Genomic DNA, 20,067 nt, shown 5'->3' with positions numbered 1-20,067 from the left:
TAAAAAAGAAAAAAAGGTGCATTTAAGAAAGAGACAGTTTGAAAGCCAAAGGCCAAACTCCAAGTTTCCCTTGTACGTTACAAGAACAGCGCTATAACCCAGCTGTTGAATGGAACTGAGATCAACAGTGCGCCGGTAGCACAGCTCTTGTTTTACGATCTGAGATTCTTTTTAATGTAAACTCCAAAAAGTCAAAAGCTACTTTTAGAACTGATTTTTGTATTACGTACCATGAAGCACTGTTTTCACTTTCATTATTCAAATTTTGCCATGAATCGACTTTTTGTATAACGTATCAATTTATTTGAAGCAAATCATTTTATGATGAGGCAACCAGGTAAAAACTGTTCAGGGAAATGATTTTGTATGTGTAATTATCTACCATGCATCTCAAGTCAAGCATTAGTATTTATGTGCTCTACTTGATGCTTAAGCACATATTAAGCAAGCTGTTGAGCACGGAGTGAGTCCATTTTGGTAGATGGACAGATGTATGTGAACAGCAATGCTTTGGATAACTTGTGCTATTCCTAATACTTCAGTTATTTTCTCCACCAATTACATTTTACTATAAATATGTGTGCCCTTAAGTTGATCCCAATATCAGTTTCATCTAACTAATCAAATTATCTGCTAAGGTTTTGGGAATGATAGCCCTTCCCTTATTTAAGTAAAAGTGGGACATGTTTCTTATTCCTAAAAATTTGCCAACAGCAGATTTATTTTCAAGACAGAGTGACACTGTTCAGTAAACTGTTGGTCATTTTTGTTATTCACAAATAAGCAGAAGAGTATTGATGTTTATTATCAGGTATGCAGGAAGAGGAATAGAAAATACTGCGATATTTCTACCATTAATATTTTTCTAAGTTCTGCTCGTGGTTCCCATAAGTAATTATTAATCTGAAATTAACATAAACCGAAGTTCATATTACCTCTCATATTTCGAGGGCTCAGCAGCTAAATTTCAAATTTTTATTTTCCCACTGCAAAATAATGCTATTAAAGCCCTGCCGACACCTGAGTGTGCCAAGAGCTCATGTAAGGACTAATTTTCTATTCTCTTTAGAAATCCCTAATTTCTGTACCAGTTAAAAATTAACTCATAGACCAAATAATAAATGTGCAATGTAAACAAGTAGTTGTAGTTGTTTTCTCCCATGTAATAATGATAAATAATGACACTGATCATTATCTATCCTGCTTGTGTTCATTAAATGCAATTCTTCACTCACAAAGGCAGCAGCAGGCATTCTGAGATGGACTTCCTTTGAGCTATACTCAAATGAGTGGAATAACTGAGACTCCTGACGGAGATCTAAGCCTTTTCCCTCATTTTCTTAACAGTTTCTGTAGTTTTCATACTCAATTGCATTTCATAATTTGCCATTTAAAATAAATTCATTTCTCCAAGCCTTTTTCTTCCTATCCAGAACAAACTTATTTGCATTTATGACAAGTGCTGTTCAGCAAATAAGTTGTAAAGAAAAAGAAATTCATGTGAAGTGGTATGGAGTATTTAAAATTGTGTTAATTTGCTTTCTGAATTTCATTTTCAAAATGCTTCAGAGAAAAAAAACTTTAAAGGCTTAAAACACATTTTTGTACATTTTTGTTTCTTCTAAACAAAGATTCAATTTTACCCACTTTCATAACTGCTGCCCAGTAACTACATGAAATTGCATGTCATTCCCCCCAAGAAAGTAAAGAAAATATACAGTGTTTTACTTCAAATACTTTATGAATGCAAGGTTACAACAAATATATTAGTCAAAATGCAGGGCTATCAAGCACTGAACCAAGGATGCTGGCATCAGTTTGACTACCATTTTGCAGGTGGAAAAAATATACTACAACTACAGATAAAAGGCATCACTAATGCATCATGAATTACTCTGGTCAGCCAACATCACCTCTGCAGCTTGGTGCATGTTTACGTCCTGAAAATAATAATGATTAATTTGTTTGAGATGAGACACTGGAACAAAGCCATTCTTAAACAGGAAAGTTTTGTTTTGCTCTTATCGAGGTAACACCAAAAACTAAAACCAAGATCTTACAATTTAGCAGCCACTTTAACACTTGTTAGGCTAGCCTTCACACAAGGAGCATGCATACAGCCACTGTTCTTGCTTTATATTGAGGGCTGTTGGTTAATTCAAGTCACTGTTTTCTCACCTTATCTCATTAACCTGTTGAATCAGATGTCCACCGTAGGAAAAGGAAAAATTAAATGATGTTAAGTGTAGCAGACAAATACAGATCACACCGAGAAGCTAACACTCATGAGTTGTCATAATAAGGGATAATAATAACAATTAAAAAAAAAAATCAGTCTTTTCTGTGCATATTTTTTTTTCATTCAAAAGGTCCCAGGAAATCATGACGTGCCTGGCCGTTTCTGTTGCTGATTTCTGATGACCTCTAATTGTTTTTTGCATTGCTGATAATAAGTTGAGAGACTTTTATTTTCATCTAACAGCTTTTTATGTTCTTGTACCAGACGGGATGTATTTTGCTGGTCTTTTTCATCCTGGTCCAGTTCTGCTATTAATTCTTGCCTGGAAGTAAAAAAAAAAAAAGAAAACAAACAAACAAACCCATCAGTTATAATCTACATCCATTTGAGCAGAAATGCATCACAGAATCAAGGAATCATTAAGTTTGGAAAAGACCTCTAAGATCATCAAGTCCAGCCATTAACCCATCCCCACCATGCCCAGTAAACAGTGTCCCTCAAGACGACCTCATGTTTCAAATACTTGTTAGATTATCAGTCTAAATTCATGACTGTTGACATTTTGTGTGAAAAATTAAGTTGACAAAAATCTTATTCTTTACAATAGTCTGGGGAGAAATTCTCTTCCAAATAAAATCCACATTCAAACATTAGAACAGCTGGAAACCAGCCTCAATCTCTTCTCTTGTTCTTCTAATAATAGCTTTCACGTGTAGAACATCTAAGGATCCACAGAGAAATTCATACATTTAATACTAAGTTTGCTTAAGTATATGTACATTTAACAATGCAGTAAGAGGCAAAACCAAAATAGTTTAGATCAGTTTTTAGTGAAATGCTGCTTTGCTGTTTTCTGTTTGGAATTGACCTTCCTAAAGCTGTGGAAAGCAGAATCAGGCAGAATATTTTTACAATTGTTACTTGAGCTAATTTATGCAATAACCATCTAAAATGTTTTTTAGCAACTACTGTTAGAGGAACAAATTCTCTACAATTGTACCTGTTAATTTCTGTAACGCAGTTTTCCATAAAACATAACGTTGTGAGTTGTTTTTTTCCCCAGCCTCCTAATTATTTAGAGACAGCATTAAAACAAAACCACATTTGCAATTACCTGAATGATTCAGTTAAGATTTCATCATGAAAGTTTAAAGCTGTAAGAACAGTATTCTGTGCTTTACATGCCCTTATAACATCATTCATGATTTTTTTGATCTTCTGCAAAACACCACAGCAACTGGCAACTTTGCATTGAAATGCTGTTTTGTACTTTGAACTGTACATTTTAAAGTAGTGGAAAGCAAAATTAGGCAGATTATTTTTGTAGCTGTGATTTCACTTAATTAATGCATTAAGAATTCGATACGTTTTTTAAGCAATAATTTTAGAGGAACAAATGCACTGATAAACTTGATAAAATTATCCTAAAAAATGGATGTAGCTAAATGGAATGCAGTTTGTTTTACTATTTGTTCATGAGGCGATAAGAAGGCAAGCTGCCAATAGTAATCTAGCAACAAAATAGTAGAGGAGAAAGTTCATGTTCTTCATTAATTGTTGCCATGTGGTTTGTAATTATAGTTAAAGAAAATTTATTAGTTCAACCTTTATAGAATAATTATTATCTCAAGCAACATTAAATACATCAATCACAGTACTATTTTTTGTTTCATACCTAAGGGCAATTATATTCTGATTAAGAAAAAACAACTGGGGAGAAATCTATATACAGACAGTAAGGGGAAAAAAGGAAAAAAGAGAAATCAAAAGATAGGAATTAGTTTTGAAGCAGAAGCCCATTTTTATATTGCCAATAAGTCCTGAGGAACAATGGAAATAAAAACAAAATTAAGATCTTCACTCCAGTTTCAACATTTCTTCATGAGCTATGTAAATTCTAACAGTACTTGGGAAAAAAAAAAAATGTTCTCAAGATGCTAAGTCAGAAGTGAATACACATATTTATACACACATTTTGTTGTTCTTCAGCTATTCCACAAACACCAAGGCAAGCTCCTCTTACACAACACTTTGCCTGGCATGGCTTAGACCCTGGTGGGTAGCAAGCTGGTTACTTGGCTTATTAAGAATTTATGACCTCTAAGAACTGTCCCCCAGCACCAGGAAACAGAAATGATGAGAAGCAAAACATAACAGAATGCATTGCAAACAGACATTCTGAATCAGCAATAACTCTGGCTCCAATCCAACTGTACATGCAAGCAGTTTCTTCATATATACATGTGCACCATAAGAAAGTACATAATGGCTTTCATGTATTACGTACTAAACCCCTACTAGAAAAACATGATATTTGACTTGGTAATACTGATTGACAAAATACCGATTGACAAATGTTGGATATAACATAAAAACTATTAAATAAGTAATACTGAGCTATTATCTAAAATTCTATAATGCAATTGAAAGTCTTTTACTGGACAGAGAGTGAAATAAAATTCCAAGGTTCCTCAACAGTCTAGATCTTTTATTTGCAGTGATGCAAACAACATAACTACTGTGGTACACAGACTGATGTCCCATAAACTTTAAGGTGGACTTGTCCAGAAGAAAAGCCTTGATATTGATTAAAACTTCAGTTACCTCTCTGAATATCTCACCTGTGGAGAGTAGTTCAGTACTTCTAAGAGATTAGGTCTGAAAAATGATCATGGTCTATGAAATTTTACTTTGTAAAGCCTGAAATAGCAGTCATAGATCACTTACTTCCTCTGCAACAGCAATGCAATTTCTGTCTGAACTTTCATATATTCTTGTGCCATTTTGCAGTGCTGTTCAAACACAGCCATAGATTCTTTGGAGTTCGGGCATGGTGCTAGAGGCTGAAAATAAATCAGACATGTTAAAAACTAATGAAGTGGTATCTCAGTGTACAGCATGTTAGAACGTCTCCACAGAGTATTTATAACATCTTTTACAAAACAGTAAGCTTTTAAAAATAAGTGTTAAACCACGCACTGGAAAATTTTACTGCACTGATGTCAAAGTCGACTCAAACCTCCAACCTGCAGTTATTAATCTGACAGTCTCTTCAACAAAAGGAACAAAAATCAAAGTAGTTTTTAATCACACGCATAACAAATACAGTGAATGCAACAATTTGATTCAGTAAAACTCAAGCAAGGAATGTCTTATTTTGACAGTCACTCAGATTACATTTGGTTTTACGGATCATGTTTCCCAGAGGCTGTTTTTAATAGCTTGATCAAATCTGAGTCAACCAATCTCAGATTACATAATATATTTTTTTAGCCTTGGTCAAAAAGTTAGACAGAGTATAAACACAGGTAAATACGTGGCACTGTATTTTGCAATCCCAAATTCACACATTAGAACAGAGCATATATTTGTTACCTGTAACTGATGATCTAATGTAAGATACGCCATTGGGATGGAGTTATCTGACCCATTGGTCTCTGTAACAATAATAACAATAAAATTTTAATGCATTTTTAAATGGAGTTCTATTTTTATAGGACAAAAACCATAATACTACATCATTTCACAATACACAATCTGAAGATGAAAAAGCAAATGGAAATAGCAGGAAATAGCAGTGTTCCAATCCCAAGGCAGGTGATTTTTTTATTTTTTTTCTTGATAAAGTTAAGAGCTACAAAATTATGGTCTATCATATCAAGAAGAAATAAAGATTGAGGTGATCATCCTACATTTCTAGAAGTCATTTATCAGCATATAGACTTTAAAAATACTATTTTTGCACAGTTTGCCATCACGTTCTCTGCTTACAAAAAAAACTGCCATTTCATTCTTGTTTATGAAGGATCAGCCAGCCAGCCATGCATCTAATGATTTTAAAATTAGAAGCTGTGCAAACCAACTCTGCCAAAATAAAAAAAAAAAAAGCACAACCTCCTGCTCAGTATTGAAACCAACTCCTGGTGAGGAGTTTGTATCTTCCTCACAACATGCTCTAGGGCATCCATCTCCTTTGCTCTATAGAGACACTTGTGGACAGCAAGGAACCCAATAATCAGCCTATCTCGTGGGTCTGGCTGCTCTCTTCTTACACTGCATTTGCTCTGACTTTCTCTAGTTCTTTCATTCTATATTTAACATGGTTCTCAATTCTTATAGATTGCATCTTTTGGAAGCCCAGAATTTGGGGAGCACAAAGTTACCGTTAAGCTTTAAGAGACATAGGAGTAAAGACACATTGAGAAACTACTGATTTTACAGCTGCATTATTGCTACTAGAGAATTATATGGAGGAGGGTAGGTGGGGAAAAAAAGGGGCTGCTTACCCATACCCCAAAAGCACCTGCCACAGAGTAGTCGTGGTAGAGAAACTAAGGTGTTGCCCTCAAAGACTACGCTATCTCCAAGAGCAGCTTCAAAAGGAAACAGAAATAAGAGGGTGGGAATGGAGAAAAAGTGGTTAAGTCTATGCTTGTAAGGAAACTAGAAGGTGGTAAAAATAAATGAAAGTAACAAAACAAAACAAAAATCAGAGAGACTTAATCACCACAGTGTCTTAGATAAGAACAATATTAAAGGCCTTCCCTGCATTTGACTACTGCCATATATGGAATACTGCTACAGCAAGGCAGTTATTGCAATGCTTCAAATACATCAACGCATGCAAAAAACTTCAGATTACATTCCTGAGCTTCTGGTCATGTGTCACAGAGCTGTAACTTTTCCTGTGATTGATCAGATTTGGCTGTGTCCTTATTTTATCACTTTGCCTCATTTACTTAATAATGCACTCTCTTTTATAGAAAACTGATTTATCTGTTTAAAAATGTAAACCTTTGTTAATGGACTGGATAAACCTAATGCGAAAAAATAGACATGGTACATTCTGTATTTACCTGAGTATAAGGTGAGTGATTTCTGTGAGCAAGAAAGTCACCAAGTAATAGACCTAACTTTAGCTACAGTGGTGTGTTGCATTTATGGCCAAACAGCCTCTGCGCTGGCGTAAGATAAGCAACTTTTGGTTCCCAGCAAACTGTCTATTAAACTAATGGTAAGAGATTGCTTCCATGTCAAACAGCAATTCCCGTAAACGCTCGCTGTCCAAAGCAACTTGGAAGCACAAAGAAAGGCACAGGGTGGGCTATAGTGGAAAGCAAGGGCTTTGGGAATTATATGCTACTAGGCATAGTGTGTGATTAGACAAAGTGATAATGGACAGAAAGAAGAAAGCAAAGAGGCAAAGTACAAGAGTATGCAGCTCTCCTCCCACTAAAAGGGGGAGGGGAAAGAAGTACACATCTTACATTCAGAATCACCTTATATTTGGTAAAATACGAGCACGCATATATATATATGCTGGCATAAAAATCAGTCCATATGTGAATTTCCATTTTGCAGTTGGTTACAGGAAAAGAATGACATAATCTGATCAGCCAAAGATGAAACAGATCACAAGTGAAAGGTTTCAGAATTTAAAGCACTATGAAATCACAGAATCAAGAACCATAGAATCATTTAAGTCTTGACTTTAAGCCTAAGATTCAACAGGTATGTTCCAGTAATGAAAATGTAAATCTTATTTGTATCCTAAAAAGGAATTTGTGGGGATCCATCATTTCCATGTGGTCTAGTATATGTCCTTTTTGTGATGGCATGCATTATTATCTTTAAGATCAAATTCAGCTATTTTGTATAGTCTTAATCACCTTTCATAACAAAGCAACAGCGATGCTACAGTAGATTACTTAGATTAGTTCATTTAAGAAAGTAAATTTTATGTGCACATTGTTCATGAGCAAAATTTCAACACATAGATTAAAAAATAATAATTAATGTATTCTAGCTGGTACTCACCTAAGTAGCATTTCTTTCCAGAAGTCAGAGCAATGAAAGCTTTATCTGTGCATTCATAATACAAATGCACAACACTAAAATGCTGCGAGATGTCCATTCCCCTCACTCCACAATAACACGTTATAACCAAAACTGATGCTCAAAGATCTTTGTTAAATAGCCACATCACTGCATATGTCCAACACTTTGTAACAAGCATAATTCCTACAAGCTTATGTAATTTAACAATATCTTTATAAAAAGTTTTCCTATCTGATGTCCAAAACAAAGCAACAATAAAATGATTTAACCTACGAAACATTAAAATGGACTGCTACTTTCACAGCCTAATTCTATACGTAGGCACATACCCTATGCCATAATCAATTGTTTCTCTTCTAAAATGTTTAACTAATGAACTACCTGCATCATCAGGTGTCCATGGATTACGAGTTGGCTTTTCAGAGGTTGGTCCCGAGGTAGTGATCATTCTCACACTAGGACTAGATGATCTACTGCTGTTTCTACTCTCCTGAAATGATAAAACAAAGTGACAAAGAAAGTTAAGAGATGATTTTTCAAAACATTTATTTTACAAAATGGCATTAAAATAAAAAATGTGAAGAAGCCTTAACACATATTCCTCCTGACCTCTTGCAAACTTTTACCCTGAAAGCTTTCCAGACAGCTTCATTTACTTTACATGTATTGCATGGATTTCATCATAATCTCTTCTTCATCTTTACCATACAAAATGAAAAGGATGCAATTTTGCTATTCAGCATAGTGAAAAGGACTGTTGAACAATGCACTAAAAATCTTTATATAAAAGCATTATACTACACAGAGTAGTTTTCACAACACTGTTTAGTGAATTCCATCAGCTCCATAAAATAAAGAAGGAATAAAGTTTTATTTCTGCATTCATTGATTAAGCATCAACTATGTTCAAATAAAGGAATGAACTTTAGTAATTGCACTTCGTGCAAAGTATTAATCTACAGTTTTTATTGCGATTCCTGTGTTAACACAGAACTTAAATGATTAATCCTCAGAAAGCATGAAAAAGTGTTTAATCAAAGCAGTCCATTTAAACAACTGATTAAACTAAATTAAAAATTGAGGAAATTCTCTCCTTCAAAGCGAATTAAAAACCAAAGCAAAATTCTGTATTAATAGAAAGCTTGACTATTTAAAACCTTCTGTTTACCAAAGCACAGAAACTAACACTGATATCATTACTGTACCTAGCTTCTCTTTCAGATTTCTAATTTACAATACATACTGTCTTCTCATTGACACAAAATAAACACAGGATAGTACTTAAAAGTACAGACCCCACCACCTTTTGCAGGAAAACACTTATGTCAAATGAAAAAATGCTATTAAAAGACAATTATTTTCAATACAGTGCACTGTTAACAAAATGATTAACTAGCTGTCCTTGTTTTTCAAAAAGAGAACTGAAATGCACATTACCTGGAAGCTGCAGTTCTTTATGACTCTGATTTCCTAGTATATCATATCTTAAATTAATTTTTAAAAGCCAGGATTTCAGTCAGTCAAGCTACAGACCGAAGAGTAGCAAGATTCTACAGTGAAATACCCATTATTTCAACTGCCTTACAATATGTTTCTCTGGTAATTGCTTTAGTTTAAGAGGCTAGCAAAACACGCTATTAAACAGCACACATGAGACCTGTAACAGTAAATGCCCATACTTTCTAAAATGAAACATCTTTAAAAGAACAATAATTTAAGTCCACTGGGTAAAACAGGGAAGTCAGAAACACGGCTCAATTATTACCTTCTCAGAGCTTTAAAAATTGTTTCAAATGCAAACCTGATTCTGCAGCAGTTAACACTGTTCCTGTGCCAACCCTGTACACTTTGGTTTTACTTGCTTATGCAATGGAAAAATATTTGCAAGGTACGCAGCTTCAGTAGAAATAGTTGTTAGAAAACTGAAATTATTTGAAATGCCCTTAAGAATTTGCTTAAGCTACCTAATTTTCCTCAAATGATTTCAGTCTTAAGATGCTGAGGAAGCTCATATCTGATTGTTTTCTGTTTTCTGCCATATCAAGGGAAATAAATCCATAGAGTGATGTGAAATTCTATTAAAAATGAAGAAATTGGCAAACGGGGATGGAAATTTATCCATTAGCTGTGCATTTCTCCTTTGATAGACCCATGATAAGCAACATGAAGAGTAGTTTCATTGCTATTAACCAGTTAATGTATTATGTTAGTAGCCAGAAACTATTGTAGAAATAATCTAATGGGATGATACTATCAGGATAACTGCATTAGAAATTTTGAAACAGCTTTTGTTTTGAAGTCGTTGTTGACATTAGGAAGCCTGCTGTTTACTGGCAATGTGCTCAGAAGTGAATGATGAACATGCACAAGAAGATAGAACCATCTTTTATAGTGAAGTGTAAGACTTTAAAACAAAAAGAAATTTGTTGAGTATTTAGATTGCAGCAAAGGGGATCTGAGAAGTATATTAGCAAGCTAAATTGCAAGCTATGCTATACTGAATTGCATGCTGTACCAGCCCATTTAGATCTATGAAATACTAGAGATAGGAGTGAAGGATTTTTATCTGAAGCATATTTAAAAAGCATCACAAAAACCCAAGAGAAGTTCCCAAATCTGAACACATATTAGATTACAGTGTTTGAGAGTGCTGAGTAAGATACTTCAGCTCTCCTGGCATAACACTAGACTGCAGCCACCTTCCTTGACACCAGCCTCTCTAAAAGTAAACCAGTGGCTGTTCTTCAGCAGACAGTTCCTCTTACTCCTTCATGGATCTCCTTTCATCTTTGCCTCCTCCAGACATCACAGAATGCCAAGCAGACTTTTGTAGGGTTACCTTTATACTAGGCCAACATATCTTGGGATGCATCTAGCATGGCATTGCTAGCTGGTTGAAGGAAGGGCATCTTGAAGGGGGACTTACAGAAAAGCTGGGGAGGAATTTTTCATAATGACATGTAGCAACAGGACAAGGGGAAATGGCTTTAAACTGAAAAAGAGAGTAGATTTAGACTAAATATTAGGGAGAAATTCTTTACTGTGAGGGTGGTGAGACACTGGAACAGGTTGCCCAGTGAGGCTGTGAATGCTCTACACTGCACTGGTGCAGCCTCATCTTGAGCACTATGTGCAGCTTTGGGTGCCACAGTACAAAAAAGACACAAAATTATTAGAAAGTGTCCTAAGGAGTGCTGCAAAGGTGGTGAAGGACCTATAGGAGAAGACATATGAGGAGCAGGTGAGGTCCCCTGGTTTGTTCAGCCCAGAGCAGAGCAGGCTGAGGGTGGTCTGCAGCTCCTCACAGGGACTGGAGGGGTAGTGTTGTGCTCTGCTCTCCGATGACAGCAACAGGGCCTGAGGAAATGGTACGGAGTTGTGTCCGTGTGTCAGGTTGATACCAGGAAAAGGTTCTTCATCAGATGGTGGTCAAGCCTTGGTAAAGGCTGCCCAGGGCAGTGCTCAGGCCCTAAGCTGCCAGAGCTCAAAAAATGTTTGGACAGTGCTCTCAGACATAGGGTTTGAGTTTTGAGTGGTGCTGTGAGGAGTCGGAAGTTGGACTCAGTGATCATTGAGGGTCCCTTCCAACTTGAAATTCTATGATTGTATCTTTGTCAGGTGGCCAAAGTCACACTAGTTTTTTTGTTTCTCAGTTTCCATTTCTCAAAGTTTTACAGTCTTGATAACCTCGCTTGCTCTGAGGTATAATTCTCCCTCTAGGAACTGCACAATTTTTTCAAGTTTAATTTAAGCAGGAAACCAGACTTAAAGAAGTCAGTGGCACCAGCCCTTTCTCCACATCTCCTGTGGATTTTATCACCCTACAAAATAGGAGAAAATAAAAATGTGCATCTGTGACCAATTGCACAGTCTCATGGACGGAATGATTCATCTGTACAGTATCAGCTCCCACAGATTTTCATACTTGACTTGTGCATGTGTGAGTCTGTATACTCAGTACTTACTTCTCAACTGTTCAATACCATACATGCATTACTTTTTTTCCCCACTTCAAAGTAAACTGAGAAATATTAAGACTCAGCAAGAACTGTCAAAAAAAAAAAAAGTTTAAGAAGTATTTCTGATATCATCATGGCACTGTAAAGAATGATATACCCAATAAAAACATAGGTGGGAGCACGGATATCTCACTGTCTGTCTAATTGCAATCTGCAGTTCTTTAATAATTATGCCAAATGTGCTCCAAATCTATTTATACAAATTACCAATTTTTTCCAAGGAGACTGTCCAGTTTAGGCAGCAGAATTTTTGTGCTCCATCAAGCCTTTCTAAGTTTTTTGTGGCTGCAGTTCAGTGCACATCTATTTCTGTGTTACAAAGGTGCTTAGGAAAGAACAGTAGTTAATGGACAGCCACAGATATCACAGTTCAATGAGGTCTTAAAATGATCAGCTCAGTGAAAAAAAAAAATTACATGGAAAAATGAGTAGGCCATCACAATATATGGATGGAAACAGATGGAATTGCAGAATATAACTGCAAGAAAAAGATTACATCAGTGCTGTTCATGTAACTTGTCCAGTCACCAAGCACTAGCGCATATGACTTTTCACCAAGTCCTGTGACTTAATGCGTGGGTTCTCATCAGCAAGCCCCTCCAATGGCTGGCTCAGCAACTGAGAACCTTTGTTCTCTAGCACATTTTCCTATCTAAGCTCTCAGTGTAAAAGGGCCAACTGAGCAGTAAAGCGCTATTGCTGTCCGATGTTTTGATAGTACCAGTACTCAGGCACTAGTGGAAAATGTCTTAAGACTCTGAAGACAATTAATTAAAAAAAAAAAAAAAAAAAATCATAATCAAAACCACTCAAAGAATCCTATGCAGTACACAGAGAGAAATCAAGACACATACATCAATTTCAGATTAAAACAACCAAAGCTAAGCAGGGAGCCATAAGCCTTGCTCTACCCTTGTCAGGTAAGTACCTCAAACTTCGGTTTACTTGTCCCGTGTTTTCCTCCACCTCAACAGAAAAATCTATTCTGAGTAGGAAAAACCTTGATAAAAACAAACTCCAAAACACTGCAGAATAAATTTATATTTGCATGTTGGCGATTTCCAGAAAAAAAATGTTTATTATGATTTCTGATCAGCTTTAATATTCAGTCAAATGGTTTTAAATAAGAAAAAACAAACAAAAAGTACAGCATAATTTTGAGTGGGGTAGGGGCTTAAAAGGACTGGGTATGGGAGAGGAAGCACACAGGGCTATGGCAGTTCAATAAAGAAGCCAGTGCAAAAGGGTGGGTTTAAGAGAGAATGGTATGCAGGAAAGAAGGATGTTTGCAATGAAGAGAGGGAGGGGGAAGGGGACTTTCAAGTTAGAGAAGATAACCTATACAGGGTATGGTGCATGTAGGGAGATGCTATAAACTGACCAGAGCTACACTAGTTACAGATGTTTTTTCTGCTTTGGCTAATAGATTCCTTATATAGATAGCAGTTCAAGATTTTAAACAAACATTTAGATAGCAAAATCCAGAGCTTATAGAAACCTATACAGAACAATCTTAAGTATTATGTTGTGCTTGCTTTCTTAATAATTTACTGTTTTTAAAAAATACATATATATATATGTCAAAAGTTAGCACTAGTTTCAGCTATCTTTTCCATTACTTTTCTCACACATACACAAAAAAAGGGTGAAAAGTCATGATTTATTTATATGGACCGTGCATAAACTTCTTTCAAAGAACGTTCTTATCATTACATTTCCCAAAACTGCAAGATAAAAAAAGCAGGTAATTTTAATACTGTCACTTACATTTCCAATATGTATGCTATCAGGAGGAAAAAGGGTAAAATGCGATTCTGGTACTTCTACAGACCCACACTAGTCTGGCATAATTTCTGTTCTACTGTTAACCAAATAAGCTGATCTGTTTGTTTGCTATATTTTGCAGATTCATTCCTTTCTGCCTTCTTTGAAGATATTGAAGTGTATTTAAGAGTTATTTCATTATTTTCTGATAGTTGTATGTAGCAAATCCTACTAATAATATCCAGGGGATTGATGAGATTTCTGTGACTATCACATTCTACAGAATTAAAGAAGGATTAAATGTTGATCTCCCTGATAACCACACACCCCTAAAATTACCACCTATTTTAGATTATTGCAGTAGGTTGTTTAATATGGAAACTTGATTAACCTGACAAACATGTTAAGATCTCATTTTCCAAACATACAAATAATAATAGGTACCTAAAAATTCCTAATTCACACTAGTGATAAAATGCCCTCTCTGAATCACTTCAACAGGCCTGGTAACAACTAAAACACAAAATAAAGACATTTGAATTAAGCATTAGGTGTACTTTTCTCATTTAAGATGTTCTTAGTTTAATTTCAGCTTTAAATAGCATAACAGTGTCTGTTACCATGGCATTTATAATACCATTTACAAAGCTATTAAATTAAAAAACATCTTATTGCAATAGTCATATTTTTTTGTAAAATATCCTTGTGATAGCTCCTTCTTGTAAAACTCTCACAAGAAATGAGAGATAGTCCTGTAAGATATTTTTAGAGTATAGAGATTTATTAATAAATAAATACACATAGCATTGATTTTTTTTATTTTATTTTATGCAATATGTGAGTTTAATGTATGTCTAACTGCTTCAGGCAATTATAAGTAGTTATTTCAATTATTTTCTATACAGAATGAGGTGAAAAGTCTTTCTGACATAACATCTGAGCCAAATTAAGTGGTACACACAAACTGTTTGTACATAAAAATGATAAATATTGGATGAGCTGTAGAGAAATCACTTGTCATCTAGAGCTCATTCATAGATTATCCTCATGGTATCTAATTTAAACACAATGCAAATGACATTGCATTCTGTCGAGCCTCCATATCATTTTTACATAAGTATCAAAAGTGAAGATTTGCAGATCAGTTTCCCTATATACATACAGCACTGTCTTTATTGAAACACAATGAAGGGATGAGAAAGAGCTTACCTGACTGGACTCTGTTCCAGCAACAGTAAGATCTTGAATGGATCTGCGCCTCTGCTGTCCGTTTCCTGCTGGGAAAAAAACCAAACCAAAACAAAACAAAAAGAAAACAGTGAAATCTATTCCGAACAAAATAAGAAGGGTGAGACTGTTGCAGAGGAGCTTGGAATTTGTACAAATCCACAGAGAGAAAGGGAGAGAGGGGGAGAGAGAGACAGCTGCAGAATTTTAACTCAAAACATGCTGGCCTGTCAACAAAAAGTATCCCCTAATACAACAACCACTCCTACCACATGAATAGCTGCTGCACTCCACCATCTTCTAACACATGTATTTAAACAGGCTTAGGACTCGGGGCAGGAGCTGATGACGACATCTATTTCAAGTGCGTTACGTTATGGGGATTTCTAAAAGCTAGACTGCAAAGATAACATGCTGCCAGCTTTAACCTGTTGCTCTTTGGTATGCTCAAGTAACATAGCAAGGACTTCTGCCTGTGTTTCATTTCCCCCACTAAAACCAATAAGTGAGAGTACTTCCTTCTGGTCAAAGTGAAAGCACTTTTTCAGCTTCAGATGAAGGAAATGTGTCCCATTCTCATGCTCGAAGAACTGTGAAAAGGGGACTGCTCAGCTAAACCACATCTTGCTAATAACCTACTGAACATAGTGCGGTAATCTTTTCCTTTTCTCCTTCCACCTGTTAGCAATTATCCACTTGTGACAGCTACATAAAACAGTTTAAATTCTAACAGGGACACTCAAAGACATTACTGGGAAACAAAGTCTTCTCAAAAGTATTGGAGATTATGCAACGGAATCTCCCTGACTACTTTGATTTTTATTGCTGTGATTGTTTATATTGTATCTTGAGAGCAGGTCAGCTGTCCAAAAGGAAACACCAAAACGTTCTGAGTAACAGCTGACAATGCTCAAAATTCTTGATCTGCATTACGTAACTTTTCTACTCAAGGGTAGCATCTCAAACATGTACTACAACAGCGACAGCCCCTAACTCATCAACCATGAACTCAGCAGCCAGCCCAACTCTAAGCCCTTTAACAGGCATCTTATCTTTTTTTAACCTTTTAGATATTTATTCAGCATCGTTTCAGTACTACTTTCCTGCCTATCTTGAGCAAATTTTGATTCATAACTGCTACTACAAAAATATAAGACTATCTATGCAATATTGATCAATACATTTAGTGGAATCACAATTTAAATTCTTAAATAGTGACTACTGCATGTAAGAATACATTAGCATAGAGCAGCCATAGAGAACTCTTAGTGTCACTTTACCAATCTGACATGACATTTTACATTCTAAAATTTCAAAGAAGTTCTATGAGAAAGAAACATATCAGAAAATCAAGAGTTTCAGAATGAGAAGTCTTTGAAAAGTCTTGTAGTCTTTGCTCTGACTACAAAAGACACAGCTTTTTCGAGGTCTTGATCTTTTGCTTCTGAAATTCAGAGGAAGTATATACTTACCTAAGCATTGTGACTGTATTATGTTTAATATATTTCTACTAAGATACTAGAGATTGAGTGAATGACAGATCTATATCAAATTTTTGATCTTATTCATTCGCAGTGAATTTTTTCACTAAATGGCCATTTACAAACACAATTATACATTTAATAGAATTATATATGCTAGATACTTCATCTGGCTGTCACAACTAATCTCAATATTCAAGATACAGATGATCCACCCATGACTGACACAAAATTATGTGCACGTTTCATTCAACAACACTGTTCTAAAATTAGTTCAGCTGAAATAAGCTTGCAAAAATATCTGAAATTCTCATTTCAGATTAGCAACATTTGTGAATTTAAAGAACCCGGCACATGTGTTGCTGAAACATTAGAACATGGCTGCCAAAAAAGTTAAAATTATCAGGGTGGGGTGCAAGAAAAGAAAATGCTTTGAAGGAGGGTGGAAGGAGGGGCCAAAACTACCATGTTGTAATAAATGAACATCTTTAAATGAAAAATATCTTTGAGTTAGTAGCACGAGAGAAGAGCAAGCTCTATTGGGCAATGCCATTTTAATTAGTGTAACTGCTGCAGACATCTGGCAAATAGCTTAGACAAAGCAGAAGTAGATTACAAATCAACAAATACTTATTGCTCCAGATTCAAGACAAATTTCAATTGAAAAAATACAACACAACATTTTTATTTGAAATCATCATAGCCACATCTTTATATCTTCTTTCCTTTCCTTCCTTAACATGTTTTACCTCTACACCCATTTAAAACTCCTAATTTTTCCTCCCTATACAACTAATCATGTTGTAAATGTGCAGAAGTTAGTCTACAGTAGCTTGATGTTCTATGTCAGGATTTTAACAATTTACAGGACTTTAAGATTAGAAAATAATGAGCATCCAATTACACATCTGTTTTGAGAGTTTTAGTGAAAAAAGCTCTGAGTGCCTGATCGCTACCTGGAATGATGAAAGACTTTTAGTTAATTTATTGTACTAAAAAGGAAATAGACCCACAAAATCATATGCCATTTCAAGCAATTACTGTAATATAGTTGTAGAAATTCCATACAGTACCTGGGGTCTCATGCTTTCAAGTTTTCTTAACACACATAGCTTGCATATTAGAGAGCTACAATTACTGAAATATTCAAGTTCTGTGCTGTTTAATAACATATGAGTATACAAACTAAAATGGCAAAATGAAAGCAAAAAAACTGAGGAGAGAAGAGCAAAGAGCAAAAACTTGCTCAGAGGAAAGTAACATTAATTGCTGAAATACCGGAGAGAAAAACTGAAGCAATCGTTACGGTCTCAAATGAGTACGATGGTGCAAAGCATTTCATATAAATAGGAATGTAAAATTTGTTCATGAAGTATTTGCAGTGGTAAGGTATACAGTTCTCTTCCACTCATTTCCTTTGTTCCATTTGTGTTTTCCTATTTCTTCCTCCAGCTCTTCCCCCCTTCTCTCTATATTATTCTCATTCTTGTCTCATTCTCACTTCACTCCTCGTATTCGCCTTCCTCAATCCACTCCCTCCAACCTGCTCCAGTATTTCTTATTAATCTCCCCCCACAAATATCCTAAATATACTTCTTGCCCTAAAAAAAAAAAAGAAAAGAAAAAGAAAAAGAAAAAAATTTTACACACTGTTATTTCCTAAAATGAAATTCAAAAGGTACAGAAAACTTCTGGTATGTGCCACTCCGCATACTGCAGTGAAGCAAATGACACAGCTTCCTGTTAAGGCTTTTGAAAAACCCTCAAAAATTCAGAGCAGTCATGCAGTCCTCTCCCTTCCCTATAGCAGATGCTCACTGTCTCCTTTTACACTTACACAAGCATACATGCTGCTTGTTTTCCTCTCATTAAGGCAAAAGTATTTTGTTTGTATCCTTCCAGCCAAGTGCAAACTCACTCTTACTCTTCTTCCAGGTCTCCTGTTCCTGCTTTCAAACTCACTTGAGTAGTCTCTGATTTTGTGGTAGGGAGTTTACTTTTTGGTTCCTCCATTATCATGTTCTCCCATCCTTATTCATGTACAGTACTTTCAAGTGCTTTCCTTACACTCAAAGAATTAAATGTCCCTTACGGTACAAGGCAATTAGTAAATTTACTAGTGTTAGAAGACATGGTAAGGAATTTAAGCCATTCATCTGGAATCCAGAATCATGAATTGATTTGAAGAGACAAAAGTAGGATTTCTGGCCTATACTGGTTTTAAAAGTTAGATGGAAAAATCACTAGCTAAACCATCTACGATCCTCGTACATTTTCTAAAGATACTTAACAAAACGTGTCTATCCTGAGTAATCGTCTATGCAGTGCCAATGTTATAAAATTACTTTAATGCTGTGGCACAGAGTTTTGCATGACAAAATTAGAAAGCCAAATGCATGCATGCTATATGCATAAGCTGTTTAACATTGCCAGAGAAGAAAAGGCTGTACTTCAAAGTATATTTTGTCAGATGCTTCTTGATTGGTTAGTATACAGAAGGTGTCTGGATTATTGTCCTTAATCATGTTGACAAACTGTAACTGGATTTTACTTTTTCCTTTAAACATACGGCTATTTAAGCTTTTTGTACTTGTAAGGAATTTTATTTCTCATATATAAATAAGAAAAAACACCTACATGGAGATGTTGGTGCCTATTATCCATATTATACTGCATATCAAGTGAAAGAAAGGGATACTCCACGTGGCTATCTGGTTGTGGTTTATCACCACTGAAAATCCATTTGCCAATGGAACTTGCTGATCTATTATTTTCAGTTTTTATTTTTGTAAACTAGTAACAAAATAGCACCTTAAATGAAAGTAAGTTTATTTACACCTATTGGAAAACATGTAGGAAGAAGAGCAAATTCCACTTCTTCAAACATGTAATCATCAACTGATAAAAAAATAAACTTTATGACTTCACTATCACAACCAGTTCATGGATAAAAAGTGACCAAGGCAGAACCCAGTATAAAAAAAAAAACAAACAACCCAATGATGGCAGATGTAGTACTCATGCTTCTAAAATAGCCCTGCCCCAAAGCAGCTGACTCACGGTAACACGCCTGCCCAGTACCCTCCCCTCTGTGGGAAGCAGCTGCTTTGCCGTGTACTCAGCAGCAGGCCAGCAGTAGTGTGGACAATGTCAGTGCTCTCTTCCCACGGATGGACGTGCCCAGGGAAGGCTGGAGGAGCTGGGTATGTGCAGAAGTGCTGAGGAACATAACAGGGTGGGAGTTAGACAGTGGTGGCACTCTGGGGAGCTTGGACATGAACTGGAAGGGGAAAAGTGTTAAGAGGGTAGGATTGAAAGCCATGTACTGAAGGAGTAAGGAAAGGAATGTGGTGAGAAACACATAATGTGAGGGCACATTATGCTGTCCTAAAAACAGAGCAAGATGCTTTTCAGAAACTGCTTTAAGGATACAGATAAATATAGTTAATTTACTGGGCAGCTGGTTCTGTCTCTGTCACGTAACGATTAAGCTCTATTT

The 20,067-nt window shown here is 35.7% G+C and overlaps 1 protein-coding gene across 7 annotated transcripts in view; it reads right to left on the bottom strand.

Moving 5' to 3' along the window:
* Nucleotides 1-2: 2 nt before the first annotated feature.
* MAP3K7 (mitogen-activated protein kinase kinase kinase 7) overlaps nucleotides 3-20,067 on the bottom strand; it is a 48,772-nt gene continuing 28,707 nt past the window's right edge. For 3 of the 7 annotated variants that reach the window (XM_010707614.1, XM_010707616.1, XM_010707619.2), the window contains 5 exons: nucleotides 15,070-15,137; nucleotides 8,459-8,567; nucleotides 5,615-5,676; nucleotides 4,967-5,082; nucleotides 3-2,561 (listed from right to left, as the gene is read on the bottom strand). In XM_010707614.1, the coding sequence (XP_010705916.1) occupies nucleotides 2,381-2,561; nucleotides 4,967-5,082; nucleotides 5,615-5,676; nucleotides 8,459-8,567; nucleotides 15,070-15,137 (536 nt within the window). In that variant the 3' untranslated portion in view covers nucleotides 3-2,380. Of the gene's footprint in view, nucleotides 2,562-4,966; nucleotides 5,083-5,614; nucleotides 5,677-6,525; nucleotides 6,613-7,518; nucleotides 7,544-8,458; nucleotides 8,568-15,069; nucleotides 15,138-20,067 lie in introns of those variants that run through there. The other 4 variants (XM_010707615.1, XM_010707617.1, XM_010707620.1 and 1 more) reach the window with 3 other exon arrangements.

Source organism: Meleagris gallopavo, chromosome 2 (assembly GCF_000146605.3).
Source record: "Meleagris gallopavo isolate NT-WF06-2002-E0010 breed Aviagen turkey brand Nicholas breeding stock chromosome 2, Turkey_5.1, whole genome shotgun sequence".
In the NCBI taxonomy this organism is placed as follows: Eukaryota; Metazoa; Chordata; class Aves; order Galliformes; family Phasianidae; genus Meleagris; species Meleagris gallopavo.
The sequence above is the reverse complement of the archived record's forward strand: the minus strand, read 5'-3'. Positions and strand labels throughout refer to the sequence as shown.